The 22847-nt window shown below is 48.5% G+C and overlaps 2 protein-coding genes across 9 annotated transcripts in view; one reads left to right on the top strand and one right to left on the bottom strand.

The window, feature by feature from the left end:
* The first annotated feature begins 8090 nt into the window (after positions 1 to 8090).
* On the top strand, positions 8091 to 12007 carry LOC125444898 (lutropin subunit beta-like). Its single transcript, XM_048517652.1, has 3 exons — positions 8091 to 8169; positions 9613 to 9798; positions 11732 to 12007. The coding sequence occupies exons 1-3, from the start codon at positions 8155 to 8157 to the stop codon at positions 11960 to 11962; spliced, it is 432 nt and encodes a 143-aa protein (XP_048373609.1). The 5' UTR covers positions 8091 to 8154; the 3' UTR covers positions 11963 to 12007.
* Positions 12008 to 12792: 785 nt separating this feature from the next.
* MED25 (mediator complex subunit 25) overlaps positions 12793 to 22847 on the bottom strand; it is a 22435-nt gene continuing 12380 nt past the window's right edge. For 6 of the 8 annotated variants that reach the window (XM_048517734.1, XM_048517737.1, XM_048517738.1 and 3 more), the window contains exons 13-20: positions 22747 to 22804; positions 21820 to 21927; positions 20197 to 20370; positions 18407 to 18508; positions 18113 to 18181; positions 14776 to 14949; positions 13855 to 14062; positions 12793 to 13035 (exon numbers count right to left, since the gene is read on the bottom strand). In XM_048517734.1, coding sequence (XP_048373691.1) covers positions 12926 to 13035; positions 13855 to 14062; positions 14776 to 14949; positions 18113 to 18181; positions 18407 to 18508; positions 20197 to 20370; positions 21820 to 21927; positions 22747 to 22804 — 1003 coding nt within the window. In that variant the 3' untranslated portion in view covers positions 12793 to 12925. The remainder of the gene's footprint in view (positions 13036 to 13854; positions 14063 to 14775; positions 14950 to 18112; positions 18182 to 18406; positions 18509 to 20196; positions 20371 to 21819; positions 21928 to 22746; positions 22805 to 22847) is intronic. The other 2 variants (XM_048517736.1, XM_048517739.1) reach the window with 1 other exon arrangement.

The following is a 22847-nucleotide window of genomic DNA, read 5'->3' as shown; positions in this document are numbered from 1 at the left end:
AGGGGGGAACTTCTCGGATGCCATCTGAGAAATCTAAATGAATTATGCAGATATGGTCCCTTATTTATTTTGTTTTGTTTTGTTAGTTCTGCGTTTATAGGCATCTCACCTCGCGAAGGCTTCGAGAGAGCGACTCCACAATACTAACTGTTCTCAGTGACAGCAAATAAGGCCTACAAAAAATAAACCTGTACATTAAAACCCGATAGCAGCAATTACTTTAAATAAATACAAATAAAAACAGCAGAAGTTATTAAAACGAAACCCGATCTAAAGACAGAGGGATTGTTTAATGTTAACTATATGATTGTTGGACACGCTCTGAGCCCCTCGGTAGGTATACAAGTGAGTATCACAAATAAATAAAGCGGTCAAAACATGTGTTCTGTTACCAAAACTTCCTCGGGGGGTGTCCTTTCCCCCACCCAGGATCCCTAACCTTCTCCGACAAGCTCTTCTCCCTCACAGCTGCAGCAGAGGGGCATGGGAATTCCACACTGACCATGGCTAACCAACAAGGTGAGATCTTGGGACCCACCTTTACCCGGCTGGCCCAATCTGCCACACTACCCGGCCCTTCCATGCTGGACCACAACCCTTTGGGTTGGCCGCTCCTGCAGAGGGGGGCATCTAAGGTGAGTGATCTGCCAAGGCCGAGGGGCATCCCACCCTCATTCCCACCACCTTTGCCAGTCGCACCTCTCCCGTGCACTTTCGCATGGGAGTTCTGTTCCGGTTAGATCATGCTCTGTCTCAGAAAAAGATATTGATTCGGTAGTGGAGGTCCAGCTGGCTGGCAGAATTGTCTCCTTCCGCATTAGGTATAGTCGAGCGAATGGGAGAATTATCGTTTATTTTTTACTCACTGCCTTTGTCAAAACCATTTATTTTTGTACATTATTGAACATGAGTAATTAAACTGAATGTCAAAATGTATTTTACTTTCTAATGGATCGGAGGAAGGGGCAACAGAGCTAGGTAGGCATTAGGACCTAGGCCAGACTTTTCAGCAGGTCCTAGCATGTTGAACTGTGTGGCAAAGAAATACACAACCCTACTAACATCTTTTTCTGAGACGGACTCGAGGTGGAATCTTTCAGGGTAGGTTTTTTTGAGGCTGTGCAATTCCAAGCCAATTTCTCCCTTGCCTTGCGGACCTCCCATTTTACCCCACCATCTCTAAGGGTTCTTGACCCTCTTGGAACATAATTTTGAAAAGTTCCGCTTCGCAAATGTAATTCTGCTTGTACAAAGGGTTAAATCGAAGGAATTAATAAATAACCAACCGGTGAGAATGCGGTGGAGGAGGAGCCTCCATAAAGGAAGTTTGGGTTAAAATGAAACAGATCAAAGCTGGTCTTGGGACAGCTGATTTGTCCTGGCCTTTGGAGACCGGCTGGGGTGCCCCCTCCCTCTTACCCCTCATGGACCCATTGTTAGCATTAGGAGGTTTAGAAGTAAGGCGATGGGCGATGCTCTAAGATCGACTGTTGTTTTAATTATATGTATGTTTTTTTTAGCTGATGTTTTATCAGCAGCCTATGAGCCCTTAGAATGGGAAGTGGTATACCATTAATAAATAATAATATCATTATGTGCACATGATGTTAAAAAAGCACAGCCCTTGCACAGGTATAAAATCAAATCCAGCTTTTGGCAGGGTTTTGTAGTCCCATACTCCCTTGATGAGAATCGGTGGATTCTCACCCGAGATTTAGAGAATAACATTCCTTTATTTTAATGTTTCCAGCCCATCCCACCAGGAAGTAATTTCTGTGCTCTAAGTAATGCAATTTCTGTGTGTGCTCAAAAGCAAGTGCACTGTGTTGGGGGCAGTGAGGAGGGTAGCTGATTCTTTGGCGGAAAGGTGAGTGGTGGTGGTGGGTTGGGGCTTAGTTCCCCACCAGTGGCCTTGACTTACCTGATCTATCGTGCCCAGCACCAGGAACGAAGAGCTGGCAGGAGCGCCCTTCTACATCCCTTTGACAAAGCTGTCTTAGCGGCTCAGCGACCCCTCGTGTCCATCACCTTGGGATTTCCAGACCCTTCACACAGTGGTGACAACCCATGGCTTCCCTCTGCCCTATAGCTGTGGTGGCGAGACCTTTGGCACTCCCAGATGTTATGGACTACAGATCCCATCAGCCCCTGTCAGCACAGCCAATTGGCCATGCTGGCAGGGGCTGTCAGAATATAATCCATAGCCTCTGGGTCCTCCTCTAACTTTCAATGACATTTCTGTTGACTCACCTTTTCAGCTGACCTGCTCCTAACCTAGGTGCTCTGGTCATTTTGTCCCTGACCAGGTCTGCATGCATTTGTTTGTCATGGTGCCTATTTATGATTTTCTTAAATGTTTCCTAAATTATGATGCAATTCTTTAACATTTTGTTCAATTACACTGTTTTCTGTAATCCCTGGTAAGGGGCACAATGCTATATAGGTAACAAACCCCCCTACCTCTGCCATTGGGAACCTTATTCATAGAATCATAGAGTTGGAAGAGACCCCCAAGGGCCATCAAGTCCAACCCCCTGCAGTGCAGGAACACATAATCAAAGCATTGCTGGCAGATGGCCATCCAGCCTCTCTTTAAAAATCCTCCAAATTGGAGACTCCACCACACTCCGAGGTAGTGCATTCCACTGTCGAACAGCCCTGACGGTCAGGAAGTTTTTCCTGATGTTTGGATGGAATCTCTTTTCCTTCAACTTGAATCCTTTGCTCCGTGTCCTAGTCTCAGAGGCAGCAGAAAACAAGCTTGCTCCCTCACCAACATGACATCCCTTCAAATACCTAAACATGGCTATCCTGTCACCTCTTTATCTTCTCTTCACCAAACTAAACATCCCCAGCTCCCTAAGTCTCTCCGCGTAGGGCATGGATTCCAGACCTTTTACCATTTTGGTTGCCCTCCTTTGGACCCGTCCCAGCTTGTCAATATCCTTCTTGAATTGCACTGCCCAGAACTGTACACAATATTCCAGGTGACGTCTAACCAGTGCAGAACAGAGAGGTATTCACAGCAGTATTATTATTTTTTTAGATCCTCAGATTTTAAATTGCTGCTGCTCAAAGCGTTCCAAGCTTGTTTTTTTAACCTCTAAGGCACAGATGTCAAACTGGCGGCCCTCCAGATGTTATGGACTACAGTTCCCATCATCCCCTGCCAGCATCATGCTGGCAGGGGATGATGGGAACTGTAGTCCATAACATCTGGAGGGCCACGAGTTTGACACCTAAGCTCTAAGGGAATAGACGCATGATTTTTTTTAAGGCGAGACTCTTTGGATGTTGAAAAAAAATGACCCTAGTATCACATTCAATGTTCTTTTTCCAACGCAGCAGAATAAGCCTTGTTCTCCTTCCACAGAAACCAGGCGTTCAGATTTTTTTCCCCCCACTGTGTGTTCTCTTGCTCTGTTTCTACACAGGAAACAGCTACAAGGTTATGCCCGAAAGGATGATTTGAAACTGGACCCTTATCCCCTGATCCGGGTGCCTGGGCCAATGCGGGACGTCAGCAAATTTCACCTCGGGACTCGGGTGCCTCGCCTGGCTCCCAACACAAGTGCCGTGCCGCACCGCGGCCTGCTCAGCCTGGCCCGGGAGTCCTACCAACTTCCCAGTGACCACCGGAGAACGTGGGACCGCTTCTGCCCAGCGGAGCGGCCACCCACAGTCTCCTACAAGGTGCCCGTGGTAGAGATCATGAGTGTGCCAGGCATGTATGAGACAGAGTATAAGTGTTACGGAAGCAGCAAACCCAAGCCAGTGTGAGAAAAGGGTGCACTAATTCCATAAGAGTTTCAGACCCAATCTTTGTTGGGGGTGTGTGTTCATTTTCATGACGTGATTCTGCACGGCTGCATGGTATTTAGAGCCATTTGGGATGGGGGGTGGGGGGTGGACAGCGTATCTCGGACTCTACTCCAGATCAGAAATGAGCTGTTTTAGGGATGAGGAGGCTGTCGGGGAATTAATTTGCACGTCCAGCTTCCGGAAGAGATGACCAGAGAAAATAAAAGTCAAGCTAATGAAATCAGTTTCAGACCCTGTTTTTCTCTCAAACAGAAATATATATATTTTGTTGGATGTGTGTGTTCATTTTCATGCATGGTAATCAGAGCCATTTGGGGGGAAACAGAGTATCTTGGACTCTACTCCAGATTAGAAATGAGCTGCTTTAGGGATGAGGAGGCCGTAGGAAAATTAATTCACCCGTTCAGCTTCCGGAAGAGATGCCCAGAGAAAATAAAAGGCAAGCTAATGAAATCAACAAACCAAAGTGAATTTCTGTGGGGGAATTAACATTAGCTCCAGCATTCCAGTGTTTCAAGCCAACTTGCCAAAGTGCCACAAACGAATTGATCCTTCATTTTAACTTGCTGTCATTTGGAGCTTACTCCATGCATGGGAGCTCTTCAGAAGATGATGATGATGATGATTTTGGATTTATATTCCCCCCTTTCTCTCCTGTAAGGAGACTCAAAGGGGCTTACAATCTGCTTTCCCTTCCCCCTTCCCCCCCCCCCCAACAAACACGCTGTGAGGTGGGTGGGTCTGAGAGAGCTCCGAAGAACTGTGACTAGCCCCAGGTCAACCAGCTGGCATGTGTTGGGAGTGCACAAGCTAATCTTGTTCACCAGATAAGCCTCCATGGTTCAAGTTGCAGAGCGGGGAATCAAACCCAGTTCTCTAGATCAGACTGCACCTGCTCTTAACTACTATACCACGCTAGCTCTCAGCAGCTGGCCTGAACACAACAGATAGCAGGGGCTTCCAAGTAGAGATTTGAAGGCTGGTCTCCCCAACAATCTACTCCCTCTGGCCCCAGACACCTTTGCTTCCCTTAATAGCAAGCGGCAGCTGTGCTGTTTTTACTACAGGCCCAGGATTGTTCCAGGAACAGCAGATTCAGCAGCTAGGGTGGGAAGGAAGCCCCAAGGGCAGAAGGGATTTTTCACCTAGGTGAGCAATCCCTCCTTGCCTTCGCAGCATCCTGCTCGGCACAGCTCAGAGCCATGGCCTTGGCTAAGAGGCGGAAGGGATGGAGAGCTTGTGGAAAATCAGCCATACAGGGAGGGGGGCAGAGAGGAAAGTGGTGAATGCTACCCATATCCACCGGACAGAGAGCAGGACAATAGATATATGTACTAGCAGCAAAGCCCATTTTATGCTCAAATAAAATGGACTCTAGATCAGTGATGGCGAACCTATGGCACGGGCGCCTGAGGTGGCACTCGGAGCCCTCTCTGCGGGCACACACACAGAGTTCATCATGTGGGGAGCGAAAAATCACTCCCCCCCCCCACACACACATCTAGGCTGGCCTGGGCCTCTGAGCATGATGTGCGCACACCGCAGTGAGCAGGGAGGGCTGGTGGGTCTGGTGCCTGTGCTCCGGTGACTGCTGCCCGAGGGTGGGGGTGGGGGGGCAGAGGAGGCAGAGATGCTAGAGAGGCACAGAGCGGTGCGCGCAGGACTTGCTAGAGACTAGAGCAGGCTGGCCCCTGCTCAAGCCGGTGGGGCGTAGGAAGAGGGAGCCAACCAGTTTTTTTCTAAACTAAAACCTCAGCATTCAGGAGCAGCAGTGGTGTAGGAGGTTAAGAGCTCGTGTATCTAATCTGGAGGAACCGGGTTTGATTCCCCGCTCTGCCGCCTGAGCTGTGGAGGCTTATCTGGGGAATTCAGATTAGCCTGTACACTCCCACACACACCAGCTGGGTGACCTTGGGCTAGTCACAGCTTTTCGGAGCTCTCTCAGCCCCACCTACCTCACAGGGTGTTTGTTGTGAGGGGGGAAGGGAAAGGAGATTGTAAGCCCCTTTGAGTCTCCTGCAGGAGAGAAAGGGGGGATATAAATCCAAACTCTTCTTCTCCTTCTTCTTAAATTGCCGGGTTAGCAATTTGCGATAAATAACTGGGGTTTGGGTTGCAATTTGGGCACTCAGTCTCAAAAAGGTTCGCCATCACTGCTCTAGATGGTGGAGGGGAGGGGAGGGAGGGGGGTTGGGAGGCTGGTGCCAGATCCGACTGGGAAGCAGGCCCAGCTTGGTTTTGGGGCAGGGGGAGGCCAGGCAGGGACATGGGAGTGGCAGTGGGGGAAATAGGAAGCTGGTGGCAGCGCGGCAGCAGGTGGCAAGCCGCCACTGACCCAGCAGGCCTGGCTTGGTGTTTGGGGCAGGCCGGGCAGGGTAATGGGAGGCTGATGGTGGGGTAGTGTGTGGCAAGCTGCCACTGTCCCAGCAGCTCTGGCTTGGTGTTTGGGGTGGGGGAAAGGAAGCAGGGGACTGGCAGCGGGCCAATCGCCGCACAGGACTCAGTTCCACACATGGCTGAGTCCTGCGCAGAGATTGGCCAGGAGTGTTTTGTCGCAACAGCAGGCAATTGTCTGTTTATATAAAGAGACAGAGAATGCATACATATGGGCATAGTTAGATGCTCCTCTCGGAGAATAGAGAACCAAGTCCTCCTTCAGTCGTAAACTCTCAGAGCGACTTTGGGGCACTTGCTTGCCCACTGGGATGGGAAACTCCTGGATATTTGGGGGACAGAAGGCTGGGGAGGGCAGGGTTTGGGGATGTGTAGGGCCTCGGTGGAGACTAATGCCAAAGTCCACCTTTCTAAGCAGCCATTTTCTCCCAGGGACTTGATCTCTTGTTGCCTGGAGACCTGAATCCCAGGAGAGCTCCAGCTGCCACCTGGAGATTTTTATAATATAAGGTACATGCAAAAAATGCTTCTTCACCAAAATAAATCATTCAAACTTACAAGTGACTGCAATGTTTACAATGCTGAGACATCTTTTCAAAGTTGTTTAAGCAAAAAATCACTACAAAACCATTTTGACTGACACTCAAAGATGTCTCTGCATTGCAAATATTGTAGTCACTTGTAAGTTTGAATGATTTATTTTGGTGAACGATTAGAGAAGCATTTTTTGCATGTACCTTATATCATAAAGATTCAAAAACAATCATTGTTTTTTATTGTTTCAATTTTATTGTTTCAATTTTCAATTTTTTTTATTGTTTCAATTTTTATACCGCCCGATCCCCGAAGGGGATCTTGTTGTCTTGTTGAAGGCTTTCACGGCCGGAATCACTGGGGCGCTTTGTGATTTCCGGGCAGTATGGCCGTGTTCTAGCAGCATTCTCTCCTGACGTTTTGCCTGCATCTGTGGCTGGCATCTGAAAATCCTTCAGATCCTCTGAAGATGCCAGCCACAGATACAGGCGAAACGTCAGGAGAGAATGCTGCTAGAACATGGCCATACAGCCCAGAAACCACACAGCACCCTAACTATCATTGTCTTGGGGCAAGTGAATTAGCCTTTTGGATGTAAAAATGGATGAAGAAGAAGAAGAAGAAGAAGGAGGAGGAGGAGGAGGAGGAGGAGGAGGCTTGCCCTTCCCCCCTCACAACAAACACCCTGTGAGGTAGGTGGGGCTGAGAGAGCTCCGAGAAGCTACGACTAGTCCAAGGTCACCCAGCTGGCGTGTGTGGGAGTGTACAGGCTAATCTGAATTCCCCAGATAAGCCTCCACAGCTCAGGCGGCAGAGCGGGGAATCAAACCCGGTTCCTCCAGATTAGATACACGAGCTCTTAATCTCCTACGCCACTGCTGCTCCTTATATATTGACTGTACTTATATAGTGCACCTACCCCATAATAATTTTTTGAATAGGGTGGGACCACCTAGAGATTGACAACCAAACCTCCAAGCCTAAGTGACAGCACAGGATGACTGTGATAAAATTGGGGGAAACACTTCGAATTTCTTGGAGGAGGAGGAGGAATTTTGCTGAGGTTAGGAAAAAATAAAGGATTCTGGGACTAAATCGAGGGCTGCCTCATGGTTAACTTAGTAGATGAGAGTCTAATCTTCCTGCTTAAAGCTAGGATGTCAGGGAGGATGAGCTTGGTTGTGGGGAGCGAGAAAGGAGGCGCACAGCCTTGTGTTGTCAGAGAGAAAGTGCCTCGTTGGTCACTGGGCTTAGAGGACAGGGCTTGGATGGCAACAAGATATGCCCCCTCCTCTGCTTGGCCTTGGGACTACCATCGGTATGGCAACGGGAGGAGGCAGCTAGGACTTCACACTATAAAAAGACAACAAGACAGAGGTGCTCGGAAGAAGCCCAGAGGCCACTATGAAGTTAACCCAGGTAGGTGCCATGAAGGGGAAATCCTGAAGCTGAAATGGGGTGGGCGCGTATCGGAGGGTCGCTCTTAACGTCAGAGCCTAGAAACCAGAGATGCCGCTTTTTCTTCACGCAGGATGGTTTTGAAGCTGTCCTCCATACCTATAACTGCAACTCTCGACCATCGACACCGCCCCCACCAGGCCCGTCCCTGATTGGTTCGCTAGCTTAGCCTAAAGAACAAATAGTCGTCTCTGTTTTTTCTTCATTACGGCTGAGCTTGACATTCGCATTTCGCTCTGTGCTTCCTGCGTCCCCTGTGCTTCCTGCATCCCACAGCCCGGCTGTCTTGTTTCAAACCTCCCATGTGCAGTGAGAGGGTTTGCAAATAGCATTTGAAGAAGTGCTTTATGGCGGGGTAAAGCTGTGCAGCCTTTTAAAAGGTGCCCAAGACTTGGTAGCACGACAGGAAAATAAGATGCAGCGGAAATAGTGGCCAATGGCGGAAGGGGCGCAGAAAAAGGTACACAGCATCTTATGTGGATGTCCTATTGCAGTGGTGGCGAACCTGTGGCACTCCAGATGTTTGGGACAATTCCCATCAGCCCCTGCCAGCATGGCCAATTGGCTATGTTTGCAGGAGCTGATGGGAATTGTAGTCCATAACATCTGGAGTGCCAAAGGTTTGCCGCCACAGTCCTATTGCCTGTGCCCGTGCCTTTGCAGTCCCATCGGCAATGAATGCAAAATGGAGATTCTATGTAAAAAGAAGAAGAGTTTGGATTTATATCCCACCTTTCTCTCCTGTAAGGAGACTCAAGGTGGCTTACAAGCTCCTTTCCCTTCCTCTCCCCACAGCAGACACCTTGTGAGGTAGGTAGGGCTGAGAGAGTTCTGAAGAACTGTGACTAGCCCAAGGTCACCCAGCAGGAATGTAGGGTTGCAGAAACACATCTGGTTCATCAGATAAGCCTCAGCCACTCAGGTGGAGGAGTGGGGAAACAAACCCGGTTCTCCAGATTAGAATCCACCTGCTCTTAACCACCACACCATGCTTGCTGTAAGGAGTCAGACTTTGACAGACCCAGATCATTAAGAACGTGTGCATTTAGACAAACAGCTTGTGGCAGTGGACGCCAGAAGCTGCAAACATCCTTGTGAATGTTCCAACAGGCTAAAACCAAGTGATTATTCCCTTTTATGTATGGCGTAGGCTGTGTGTGGGTCTGTCTCTCTCTCACCATCTGATCACTTGGCTCCAGTAAGTCAGAACATTCAGTCACTCCACCCCCACACACCAAAGACACAACGGCAAGTACATTACCACATCAGCTATTTGTATTACACTCTTGTAGTGTACAAGAGCCGGACAAAATGGCAGGCCTGCTCGAGTTACAACTCTTCCGCTTGCACCTTTGACTCCTCGGTAGCTCTTGGCTTTTCAGTTCTCCCCACGTTTCTGCCCAGGAGAATAAGCCCTGGCTGGCTGCCTTCTTGCTTCTGGTTGCCAGCCACTGCGCCGGCCGCAGGATCGACCCCGTCAGAAGCCCTTCCTGCCGCCCTATCAACGCCACCATTGCCGCCGAGAAGGACGACTGCCCCGTCTGCATGAGCGTCACCACGTCCATCTGCGGCGGCTACTGCGAGACAAGGGTGCGTGCGAGTGCGTGAAAGGGTGGGGCGGGAGGGGATCCCCTAAAACAGTGGTTCTCAACCTTCCTAATGCCGCGACCCTTTAATACAGTTCCTCATGTTGTGGTGACCCCCAGCCCTAACATTTATCCATTTTGCAGGTGGAGAACACTGATGCAGAGAGTGTTAGGCGACCCCTGTGAAAGGGTCGTTCGGCCCCCAAAGGGGTCCCGACCGACAGGTTCAGAACCACTGCCCTAAAGCTTAGGTGTCAAACTCGCAGCCCTCCAGATGTTATGGACTACAGTTCCCATCATCCCCTGCCAGCATCACGACGGGAACTGTAGTCCATAACATCTGGAGGGCCGCGAGTTTGACACCTGTGCCTAAAGACTGTAGATGGGAGTGGGTTAGCCTGACGGAGCCAAACCATGTCTTAGTGCTCGACTCTCCAGATACAGACCTAAAGATTTACGAGCAGCTCCCCATTTGTTTCCAGAGTACAAGGAACCAAACCGCGAAACAATTTAGTTTTCGGTTTGAATTCGGTTGTCGTTCGTGTGGTTATTCCGCAGCACGGGGGCCATTTAGGGGAGACTGAAGATGCATTAGTTCAGGCACACCTGTTACGGTCAGTCTGACATTTTAGCTCTAAAACCATCGTTCAGAAACACGTCGCTGCTTCAATAACAAGAACGCTGCCCTGTGTCTTGGGTGCTGCCAATCGCCCTGCACCCCTCACCACCTGCTGGCAGGTGACCTGACACTCTGTGGCCTATGGGGAAAAACCACTGCCATTCTCAAGGAGCTGGGAATCACCTGTGCTGATGCTGCAGCAGGAAGGCGCATTTGGTAATCTTGTAGTGGCAGGTGTGTAAGGCTGGAGGGAGTGCTTCAGGTAAGAGGCTATTGCAGATGTGCAGACACTGGCCGAAGGCAGGTAATGGAGAGTTTTCTCTTTTTAAATGGCTTCCTCAGCCCTAAGCACATGCATGCATGAGAGAGACTGACTGGCTGACTAAAGGTGTGAATTGGATAATCTGAGGTTTCTTTAAGCAGGGATGGGTTTTAATGTTACTTTAGCGGTTGCCAAGTTTTTCCCCCAGTTGATCAAGAATAAAAATTATTAGTTTGGGATGTGCGCGTGTGTACATTCTTTTAGTCTTAGTGTGACATTTTTCAGAGCTGAATCAGCTTATGAGAAGCATAGTTAAAGTAAAGTGTGTGTGTGTGTGTGTGTGTGTGTATATATATATACACATATACATATATATATCCTTTACTTTTAGTCTTAGTGTGACATTTTTCAGAGCCAAATTAGCTGTATGAGCAGTATTGTTAAAGTAAAGTGAGTATATGTGTGTGTGTGTGTGTGTGTGTGTGTATATATATAGAAGAATAGAATAGAATCCATACAACAGCCATATATATATATATATATATTTTCTTTACTTTTAGTCTTAGTGTGACATTTTTCAGAGCCAAATTAGTGTATGAGCAGTACTGTTAAAGTGAATGTGTATGTGTGTGTATGTATGTATGAGCCGTATCATTAAAGTGTGTGTGTGTGTGTGTATTTTTAGTCTTAGTGTGATATTTTTCAGAGCAGAATTAGCTGTATGAGCAGTATCATTAAAGTGTATGTGTGTGTGTGTGTATGTATGTATATATATATATATATATATTTTCTTTTAGTCTTAGCGTGACATTTTTCAGAGCCAAATTAGTGTATGAGCAGTATTGTTAAAGGGAATGTGTATGTGTGTATATATACACATTTTTTTCTTTTAGTCTTAGTGTGACACTTTCCTGTGCCAAATTAGCTGTATGAGCAGTATCGTTAAAGTAAAATGTGTGTATGTCCAAGAGAGAGAAAGTGAGGAGTGAAAAAGAGTGAGTAAGCGTGTGAAGTCGTTCCACAGAACCCTCACTTTTAGACCCGCCTCCTTTACAGGAGATACTGCTCAACGTGCTCTCGCCCCACATCCAAAGAGTCTGCACCTACAAGGAGGTGCGCTACGAGACCGTGCGCCTGCGTGGATGTCGGCCAGGGGTTGACCCGTCCTTCACCTACCCTGTGGCCCTCAGTTGCCACTGTGACCTCTGCAAACTGGACTCCAGCGACTGCACCGTTCAGAGCATTGGGCCCAATTTCTGCATCAACCAACGCATCTCCCCCCAATGAAGAGGGCGGGAGGAGGAAGCAATCAATAAACACTGCTCAAGGCCAGCAACTGTGTGTGTATCTTTGAGAGGGGTTAGGTCACTGAATGCAACACAGGAATCCTGATTTCCCAGCATCCTTTTAGACTGCTTTGACACACTAGGACTCTTTCCCCCATCCCCACACCCTTCATACCCCCTTCTGCTTTTCACATGGACCCAATTTCAACTCTCCCCTGTCCTCTTTTTGAACTGATACATCACCGAAAGATGTTTGGTTTCAAGCCTCTCCCCAAACTCACGACTATCCTCGGATCCAGGTTTCTGTTTTAAGGGCACTCCCATTTTGAAGCAGTGGCGTAGTGGTTAAGAGCAGGTGTATTCTAATCTGGAGGAACAGGGTTTGATTCCTTACTCTGCCACTTGAGCTGTGGAGGCTTATCTGGGGAATTCAGATTAGCCTGTACATTCCCAACGCACGCCAGCTGGGTGACCTTGGGCTAGGCACAGTTCTTCGGCGCTCTCTCAGCCCCACCCACTTCACAGGGTGTTTGTTGTGGGGAGAGGAAGGGAAAGGAGTTTGTAAGCCCCTTTGAGTCTCCTAGAGAAAGGGGGGATATAAATCCAAAGAAAAACTCAGAAGAACTGTGACTAGCCCAAGGTCACCCAGCTGGCGTGTGTGGGAGTGCACAGGCTAATTTGAATTCCCCAGATAAGCCTTCACAGCTCCAGTGGCAGAGCAGGGAATCAAACTGGGTTCCTCCAGATTAGAGTGCACCTGCTCTTAACCACTAAGCCACTGCACTGCATGATTAATGCGGTTGGGAACCTCTCTGAAGAAAGACCAAGAAATAAAGAGCGAGATTAATAATATTTGTTAGCAAACAGGAAAAAAATATTACACATGAGAAACGGCTGGGACATACTCTCCTGAGAACAGAAGCTGTTTCAGCTCTGGGAGATGCTGGAGCAAGAGCATCAATGGTCAGATGAGGTCCATGAGAATGTCGTCCTCCATGACACTCGGGGCCGGAACCTGCTGCAACCCTTGCTGGGATACAGGACCCCGGGGGCCGGCATTCATCAGCATCTGGCCTGGGGAGGGAGCAGAAAAGGGGGAAGGGGATACAGCAGTTTGAAAGAGCACGTGGGGGGACTACCTCAGGGACAGGAAAGCTTTTCTACATTGAGATCCCTCCCCAGTTTCTTTCAGCCAGCTACCTCTGGGATAGGGGAAGAATGAACGGTTTTTGGATGAGTTCTGGGCACCGCAATTCAAGAAGGATATTGACGAGCTGGAACGGGTCCAGAGGAGGGCAACCAAAATGGTAAAAGGTCTGGAATCCATGCCCTACGAGGAGAGACTTAGGGAGCTGGGTATGTTTAGTTTGGTGAAGAGAAGGTTAAGAGGTGACATGATAGCCATGTTTAGATATTTGAAGGGATGTCATGTTGGTGAGGGAGCAAGCTTGTTTTCTGCTGCTCCAGAGACTAGGACCAGAGCCCCTTCCACACATGCAAAATAATGCGTTTTCAAACCACTTTCACAACTGTTTGAAAGTGGATTGTGCCATTCCGCACAGCTTCAAAGAGCACTGAAAGCAGTTTGAAAGTGCATTATTCTGCATGTGCGGAATGAGCCCAGGAGTCATGGATTCAAGGTAAAAGGAAAGAGAGTCCACCTAAACATCAGGAAGAACTTCCTGACAGTAAGGGCTGTTCGACAGTGGAATGCACTACCTCGGAGTGTGGGGGAGCCTCCTTCTTTGGAGGTTTTTAAAGAGAGGCTGGATGGCCCTCTGTCAGGAGTGCTTTGATTATATGTTCCTGCATGGCAGTGGGTTGGACTGGATGGCCCTTGGGGGTCTCTTCCAACTCTTCCGATTCTATGAATATGTGAAGTCACCATCGTACCTTGCAACGGTGCCCGGGGTGCCATCTGCCCAGGCCACTGCTGTCCAGGGACTTGGTGCATGAGGGGTTGTCCTTGGAGCTGGAGCTGCTGCTGACCAGGAGGCTGATGCCCCAGCGCCTGTCCCATGGGCTGATGCGGCAGCATTCCTGGAGAACCTTGCTGGAGATGATGGAGGGGCCCCTGCGACTGAGGAACTCCAGCTTGGGGCTACGTACATAGGAAAGAAAGGGGCAGAAAATGAGACACACTGGGATTCACTGTGCAAGCTCATTCATTCTCAGAAGAGGAAGAGGTGGCACCTGGATCAGTTTTTCCAGTGATTGTAGGAAAGGCTATGGAAATGATCCCACCTTTCCAATGAAGCAGTCCTCCCTGTTTCAGTTGCAGATATATGTAGGAGGAGGAGTTTGGATTTATACCGCACCTTTCTCTCGAACAAGGAGACTCAAAGTGGCCTACAAACTCCTTTTCCTTCAGACACCTTGTGAGGTAGGTGGGGCTGAGAGAGTCCTGAGCGAACTGTGACTTGCCCAAGATCACCCAGCAGGAACGTAGGAGCGCAGAAGCTCAGCTGGTTCACCAGAAAAGCCTCTGCCACTCAGGTGGAGCAGTGGTAATCAAACCTAGTGCTCCAGATTATAATCTACCTGCTGTCAACCACTACACCACGCTGGTGATGATGCTTGTGGGTGTGGTCAAGTCACAGCTGGCTTACGGCAACCCCACAGGGTTTTTCGAGGCGAGAAACTTGCAGAGGTGTGTTTGCCATTGCCTGCCTCCGCACGGGCTGGGAGATCACCCAGCAGGCCTCTTGCGGAGGAGTGGGGAATCAAACCCAGTTTCCCAGATCAGAGTCTGCTGCTCTTAACCACTACACCACGCTGGCTCTCGAGTTCCAGGTATGCTTCAAAGATGCTTACTGGCTGCTGGCTCAGGAGGAGGCTGCGGAGCTGCGGGTTGGCTCCGGGGTTCTGGGGCCGAAGCATCGCCCCTCCTTGGGTCGCCTGCTGTCCAGGCTGGGGAGGACCTTGTGTTTGTTGGGGCTGACTGACGGGAGGAGCAGCTGGCTGGGGCTGTTGCATTCTAATCGGCATCTGGGTCAAGAAAAAGAAATCACAGAGATGTTACGAACGCTCGAGGTTTCTTGTGTTCAAGGCCTGCTTTGCCCTCCGGCTGTCAGAGTACGTAAAACATCGCTGAGCATATTGTGAGCAAGGTAGATGAAAAAGATCTAAACGACAGCACATCTGGCAGGTGCAAGAGGTGAAGTCCCGGACAGAGCCAGAGTCAACCGGTTCTGGCTGGACTACCTGACCTTTAAGCCAATTGGACAATACCTGTATATAAGACTGAACAGATGTGATAGCAGTGTTGACAGGGTTTGAGGAGTTTGAGCGAAGCATGCTGTCAGTCTGTACTGTGAATCTGTAAATAGTTTTGTATATAACTGTACCAGAGGTGGGATCCAGCAGGTTCTCATCAGTTCCCGAGAGTGGGTTACTAATTATTTGTGTGTGCCGAGAGGGGGTTACTAATTGGGTCTGCTTTTCCATTCGAAATTCCATTAGGTCCAAAAATCATAAAGTCCTGTTGTTTCCTATGTGGCTGGTTAGCGAAGGTAGAAAACGGGATAATTCTCCCTGTTGCGCTGTTTTAAAAAATGTTTTAGAAATATGGTAAAGTTCCTTGTTTAAGGAAAGTATCCTTCTTTTGATTTCGAGAAACAAAATTAAGTATTTGAAAGTATTAAGTATTTGACAGGCAGTCAATTAGAGGAGAAGTAGTTGTTTCTGTTGGCAGTAGACGATAGGACTTGCTAGAATGAGTTTAAATTATGGACAGAAAGATACCAGCTGGAAATTAGGAACTTTTTTTTACAGTAAGAGTTTTTTACAGTAACAGAGAAATTATTAATACCCCACCCCCAGAATTCCCAGCCATGCCCCCATCGTGTCCCGCCCAGCCCCATTGGTGCTACGCCACTGTTTGAATCCCACCACCATGGGAACCTGTTACTAAAATTTCTGGATCCCACCACTGAACTGCACTGCTTCCTGTGGTGTTTTGCCTATCTTTGTGGTGCATTTTTCTTACTCTTAGTAACAGGCCTTCCGCTGGCCAAGGGTCTACTCTTCAACAAGGACAGCACGACCAGGCCACATGTAGAGGCTGACCCGTGAAGTCATAAAGAGCCGCTGTACAGTTTGCTATGCATTAGGTAAGAAACTGCCACTTTCCCCCAGAGCAGTCAGGCGTAGAGGTATAACTTGCCACCAGGCTTTTAAATCAAGCCAATTACAGAGAAGATGCCAGAACAAACAGACAATTAATAGTCCAGACAAAAACTGCTCCGTGGTATAAACTATTTAAAAGAGATCATATTAGAGCTACATATCTGACCACTACACTAACAAGAAACCTAAGAATAGCCTATACTTCTATTAGATTTCAATCAATGCCTTCAGCAGTGCTTAGATACATTTTCTCAGTGCTTTTGTATCTGTGGAAAACAAGAGCCTGAGGATCTCTTTCATTATATACTCTCCTGTCCTTTATATTCAGAAATAAGGAAAAGGTTTTTGGAGTCAATACTACCTAGGACAGCTTTTTTGTCCGATGATGAGAAACTGATTTTCTTACTATCTGATATTGATTCCTATGTTTCTTACAAGATGGCTCTCTTTGCCCTGGCGGCTAGGAAATTACGAGCAAAGTATTTAAAGCGCTGTTTGATGTTCCAAAGTACTGGCGGTCAACTTAGACTAGCTGAAGAAGCTGCAAAAACACCTGACGTGGAAAGTATTTGATGGGGCATTTTAATTCAGAAATTGTGAATACAAAAAAATTATATTTTAATGTAAAACTAAGTTATTGTTTTAATTTAAATGTTTTAACTGCATGTGTCTCTGTATTGTTATAGCCAATGGCTCAAACAATAAATACTTGACTTGAACTTACAAAGGGGTCTTCTATGAAGTTCCAGGTGGGGGCAGGGGTTTAGAAAAAGAGGGGCCACTACAGAAAGTGTGGGAGGAGGGAAGAAGAAAAGAAGAGTTGATTTTTATGCCCCGCATTTCTCAACCTTTAAGGCGCCTCAGCGTGGCTTATCACCTTCCCCTCCCCACAATAGACACCTTGTGAGGTAGGTGAAGCTGAGAGAGTTTTGAGAGAGCTGTGACTAGCCCAAGGTCACCCGGCAGGCTGCATGTGGAAGAGAGAGGAAACTAACCCAGTTCAACCAATTAGAGTCTGCCAATCATGTGGAGTGGGGCATCAAAACCAGTTCTCCAGATTAGAGTCCGCTGCTCTTAAACCACTGCACCATGGTGACTTTCTAGGACACAGGTGTCAAACTCGCGGCCCTCCAGATGTTATGGACTACAGTTCCCATAATCCCCTGCCAGCATGATGCTGGCAGGGGATGGTGGGAACTGTAGTCCATAACATCTGGAGGGCTGCGAGTTTGACACCTGTGCTCTAGGAAAACGAATTTGTAGGTGCAAGCAAGCAAAACAAACCCTGGAAAACTCTTCGCCTGTGGCTGACAATAAAGGTGAGCGCAGAAAGACGGGAGTCCCTGTGACAATGCTGGAGTCAAGCAGATTTCAGCATGAGTATGACAGCAGTGGCAAGATTGAACTGCTAGATTGGTGCTCAGATAGATCCCATAACCTGGATCTATGTAGGACTCAAGTCTACGGGGCTGATGCAGGAAGGGAGGGGCTGTGGTTCAGTGGTAAAAATACCTGCTTGGTATACTGAAGGTCCCAGCTTCAAAACTTGGCAGCTTCAGACAGAATGATCAATTAACAGGTGACAGAGAAGACCTCTGCCTGAGACTTTGAGAGAGCTGCTGCAAGAATGCTAATGTGGTGCAGTATTTAAGAGCTGGTGGATTCTAATCCGGAGACCCAGGTTTGATTCCCCACTCCTCCACCTGAGTGGCAGAGGCTTATCTGGTGAACCAGATGTGTTTCCGCACTCCCACATTCCTGCTGGGTGACCTTGGGCTAGTCACAGTTCTCTCAGACCTCTCTCAGCCCTACCTACCTCACCAGGTGTCTGTTGTGGGGAGAGGAAGAGAAAGGAGCTTGTCAGCCACCTCGAGTCTCCTTACAGGAGAGAAAGGTGGGGAATAAATCCAAGCTCCTCTTCTTCGAGTCAGAGCAGATAACGCCGACTTTGACAGACAAGTGATCTGTCAGCAATTCCAGGGATTTCATCCCCGAGGATCTGGCAAACCGGCCCATGACTCACCATGCCTTGTTGCCGTTCGTCCATGATTCCCACCTGAGGCATCCCGGGGCTCACCTGCTGCCCACTCATCTGCAAGAGGAGGAGAGGAGGGGTAACTGCTGAGCAGAGGCAATGCGGTCCAACACTCAGACCGACAGCCTTCCCTTATCCAGCTGCTTTCACCAAATTAGCTATAGACAACCTATGTCAGTGGTGGCGAAGGGGCTGATGGAAGGGGCTGATGGGAATTGTAGTCCATAACATCTGGAGTGCCAAAGGTTCGCCACCATGGACCTATGTGATATGCCTTCTTACCTGCTGCTGGACCCCCTGTGCCACCGGCATGGCCCCCGGCTGTTTTGGCAGGAAGTTCTGTGTGCCAGGTGTGGACCCCATAGGTTGAGACCCCCCCATTTGCTGTGAAGAGAAAGAAATGGGAGAAATAAATAAAGGAAACTGAGGGGGGGGGGTGAGATTGTGTCAGACCAGAAGTGACCATCTGTGAACTAGCTAGCATCATTTCAATAAAATACAGCCACGCTTCCCCTGCCCTAAGGGGTCTATGGAGAAGGCTATCAAAACATTAACTTGTAAACAAATATAAACTTGCAAACAAAGGCTCCTTCCACACATGGAGAATAATGCACTTTCAATCCACTTTCACAATCGTTTGAAAGTGGGTTTTGCTATTCCGCACAGTAAAGTCCAGCTGCAAAGTGCACTGAAAGTGCATTATTCTGCATGTGCGGAAGGGGCCAAAATGATGCTGTGTCACAATCAAACAAGAAGAAACGCACAAAAACCTGAACCAGATGCTGAAAAGATCCAGTTCAGACAAAGGAGATCCAATCAAGACCACTGAAGTTCTCCCTATTACTAGAAGATCAGAAATGACATGTTCAGAAACTGTAAACTGTTTCTAACTGGATCCAGAAGTCATTTTCGTGCTAGCCCCAGGTTTGCTCATGAGAAAGTTATGCACATGCTGCTAGAAGTAAAGGGAGATTTGCAGCTTGCCATGGTACCTGCCATAAGGTATGAAGGAACATACTGTTATTATCAGTCATTAGCAAAGCGCGGTCCTTAACCGTCAGTCCATTACTGTCCTCCAAGTATGGAGCGTGATCATCTATTGCTCCCCAGATTGTAACATTCGTACACAGAAAGGCACTCCAGACAAAGGATCTTTATAGAAACAGATATATGATATACAATCTCACCTATACAATCAAAGAGACCTTAGTGCCTAAAGGACCATGGACAGCTCTTTGAATGTTTGATTTCATTCCTATATTTTGGTGCCACCAGGGCGGGGGAGAAATCTAAACTCTGGGATTTTACAGGGTGCAGTATAAAATAGCATTTCTCCAGAAGCCGTCATGACTGGGGTGGCCCAAAACCCCAAATTTCTCCCTACCTTTTGTCCCCAAAAGTTACCTCCCCAAAATTGGGGACACAGCATCTGTCTCTTAATATTTAAAGCCCTTCATGTTCCAGCATATCATCACAACTTATCTGCAGCAGCTGCAATATGAGGCCAACTTGATGAGTGGCCTTAGGCAAGTTACTTTTTTTCTTAACTCTAGTCTCTTACATGCAGCATGAGGCCAATAATATTGCAATATTATGGGCCTCATACTGCAGATAAGAAAGTATCTCGCCTAAGGCCACTCAGTAAGAGAAACTTTACCAAGAAAGTTTCATATCACAGATTGTTCTTGCTTATTATGCAGTAGAACATGGGAAAGCCAAGAGCCCATTAAACAAAGCCCCAGGGTACTTTTGAGGGGAAAGGAGAAGAAGAAGAGTTGGATTTATATCCCTCCCTTTCTCTCCTGTAAGGAAACCCAAAGGGGCTTACAAACTCCTTTCCCTTCCCCACCAAACAAACACCCTGTGAGGTGGGTGAGGCTGAGAGAGTTCTAAAGAACTGTGACTAGCCCAAGGTCACCCAGCTGGCATGTGTTGGAGTGCACAAGCTTATCTGGTTCACTAGATAAGCCTCCACAGCTCAAGTGGCAGAGCGGGGACTCAAACCCGGTTCTCCAGATTAGAGTGCACCTGCTCTTAACCACTCTCTGGGCTGGGGGAAAGGAAATAGGTACCTTTTGTTGTTGAACCTGCTTGTGGTTGGTGATGACCTGTCGAATGCCATTGACAAAGCCGCTCTGGTCATAGGGAATGAGGCCCATAAAGATTTTCTTCTTGGAAGAATACAGCAGCATCAGCACCCGCACCTCACAGGGCGTCGTGTGAGGGAAATGAACGCAGCCCGCCTGCTCCGGAAAAAGACGACGAGGAAGAAGAGTTTGGATTTATACCCCACCTTTCTCTCCTGTAAGGAGCCTCAAGGTGGCTTACAAGCTCCTTTCCCTTCCTCTCCCCCAACAGACACCTTGTGAGGTGGGTAGGGCTGAGAAAGTTCAGAGAGAACTGTGACTAGCCCAAGGTCACCCAGCAGGAATGAAGGAGTGCGGAAACACATCTGGTTCACCAGATAAGCCTCAGTCACTCAGGTGGAGGGATGTGGAATCAAACCCAGATTAGAATCCAACGGCTCTTAACTACTCCACCACGCTGGCAAGCATTAGTCAAAGAAGAACAAGAGCTGGATTTATATCTCCCCTTTCTCTCCTGTAAGGAGACTTAAAGGGGCTGACAATCTCCTTTCCCTTCCAACCCCCCCCCCCCAACACCCTGAGGTTGGTGGGGCTGAGAGAGCTCCAAAGAACTGTGACTAGCTCAAGGTCACCTAGTTGCTAATTGGGAGTGCACAGGCTAATCTGAATTCCCCAGATAAGCCTCCACAGCTCAAGTGGCAGAGCGGGGAATCAAACCCGGTTCTTCCAGATTACAGTGCCCCTGCTCTTAACCACTATGCCACTGCTGCTTTAAGAATCTTCTTATTTCCCCAAAAGCACTATGGAGCCCAGTGTAAAAGATGAAAGCTGCCCACATGATTGACTCCACTTAAAAAAGAGTGAGCAGAGGTTCTTTGCTCATGGTCAGGATTCACCAGCTGTGACTACAAGGATCCAAGGCAATGGGCAAGAAACCCCGTTTCATAATTAAGCCTCCAACCAATGGGAAGACTCAATCTTTGAACCTAGGGTTGCCAGCTCCAGGTTGGGAAATACCGGGAGAGTTTGGAGGTGGAGCCTGAAAGGGGCGGGGTCTGGGGAGGGGAAGGACTTCAGTGAAGTATGATGTCATAGAGACCACTTTTCAAAGTGGTCATTTTCTCCAAGTGTACTGATCTCAGCGGCCTGGAGATCAGTTGTTAACAGCAGGAGATCTCAATCATTACCTAGAGCCATGGCGGCAAACCTTTGGCACTCCAGATGTTATGGACTACAATTCCCATCAGCCCCTGCCAGCATAGCCAATTGACCATGCTGGCAGGGGCTGATGGGAATTGTAGTCCACAACCTCTGGAGTGCCAAAGGTTCGCCACCGCGGACCTAGAGCATAGGTGTCAAACTTGCGGCCCTCCAGATGTTATGGACTACAGTTCCCATAATCCCCGCCAGCATGATGCTGGCAGGGGGATGATGGGAACTGTAGTCCATAACATCTGAAGGGCCGTGAGTTTGACACCTGTGACCTAGAGGTTGGCAGCCTGCTCGTGCCTCAGGCAGGTGGGAGAAATTCTGACTTCTCTAAAGGAACGGAGCTCCCCCCACCCCGCCTGCCCACACCCCCCACCCTCCTGCTCTGCAGCGCCTTACAAATCCATTGCCCATGATGCGGTAGAGCCCCTTCAACGATTCCACGTCCTTGTTGGTGAAATGGAACTGCACCATGCGCGAATTGCGGAACAGGTGGCCCAAAGTGGTCTGCAAGGGAACCAAGACACCCAGCGGTTAAGCGGACGGGAGCCGGGGCTTCATTGACCAGATGCAACGGGTACAGAGGAGGGCAACCAAAATAATAAAAGGTCTGCAATCCATGTCCTAGGAAGGGAGGCATAGGGAGCTGGGAATGTTTGGTGAAGAGAAGGTTAAGCGGTGACATGATAGCCATGTTTCGGTATTTGAAGGGATGTCATGGGGGTGAGGGAGCAAGCTTGTTTTCTGCTGCTCCAGAGACTAGGACCAGGAGTCATGGGTTCAAGGTGAAAGAAAAGAAGTTCCACCTAAACATCAGGAAGAACTTCCCGACAGAAAGGGCTGTTCGACAGTGGAATGCCCTACCTGGGAGTGTGGTGGAGTCTCCTTCTTTGGAGGTTTTTAAAGAGAGGCTGGATGGCCCTCTGTCAAGAATGCTTTTATTATGTGTTCCTACATGGCATGGAGTTGGACTTGATGGCCCTTGGGGTCTCTTCCAACTCTGTGATTCTATGAAAATCAGCAGCAGGCATATGACACCCAACCTGTTCCTTCTGCCTTTCAGGACACAGCAAGCAGCCCCACCCCTACCGTGATGAGCACCTTCTTAAAAAATCAACATGTTGCGCAGGAGAGTTTATTACACTGCCTCCTCCCAATCTTTACAGTGGAAGCAACTGGGACAAAGCTTTGGGCAAAGGTCCAAACGGGGAACCAAAGGCAGGTTTCCCATGGCTCAGACCCAACCCACTCAACACCGGACAGCCCTGGATTTCAGTAGCTACAGCCCAGAGTCAAGCCAGGGGAATCATGAGTGCTTCCTCTTACCAGGAGTTGCTGGGGGATGAGCTGCATGATCAGCTTCTGCGGCCACTGCTCGGCCTTCCTGGAAGGGGGGAAAGAAGAAGAAGAAGAAGAGAGGAGGAGGA

The sequence above is a fragment of the Sphaerodactylus townsendi genome, linkage group LG15 (genome assembly GCF_021028975.2).
Source record: "Sphaerodactylus townsendi isolate TG3544 linkage group LG15, MPM_Stown_v2.3, whole genome shotgun sequence".
NCBI lineage: Eukaryota > Metazoa > Chordata > Lepidosauria > Squamata > Sphaerodactylidae > Sphaerodactylus > Sphaerodactylus townsendi.
The sequence above is the reverse complement of the archived record's forward strand: the minus strand, read 5'-3'. Positions and strand labels throughout refer to the sequence as shown.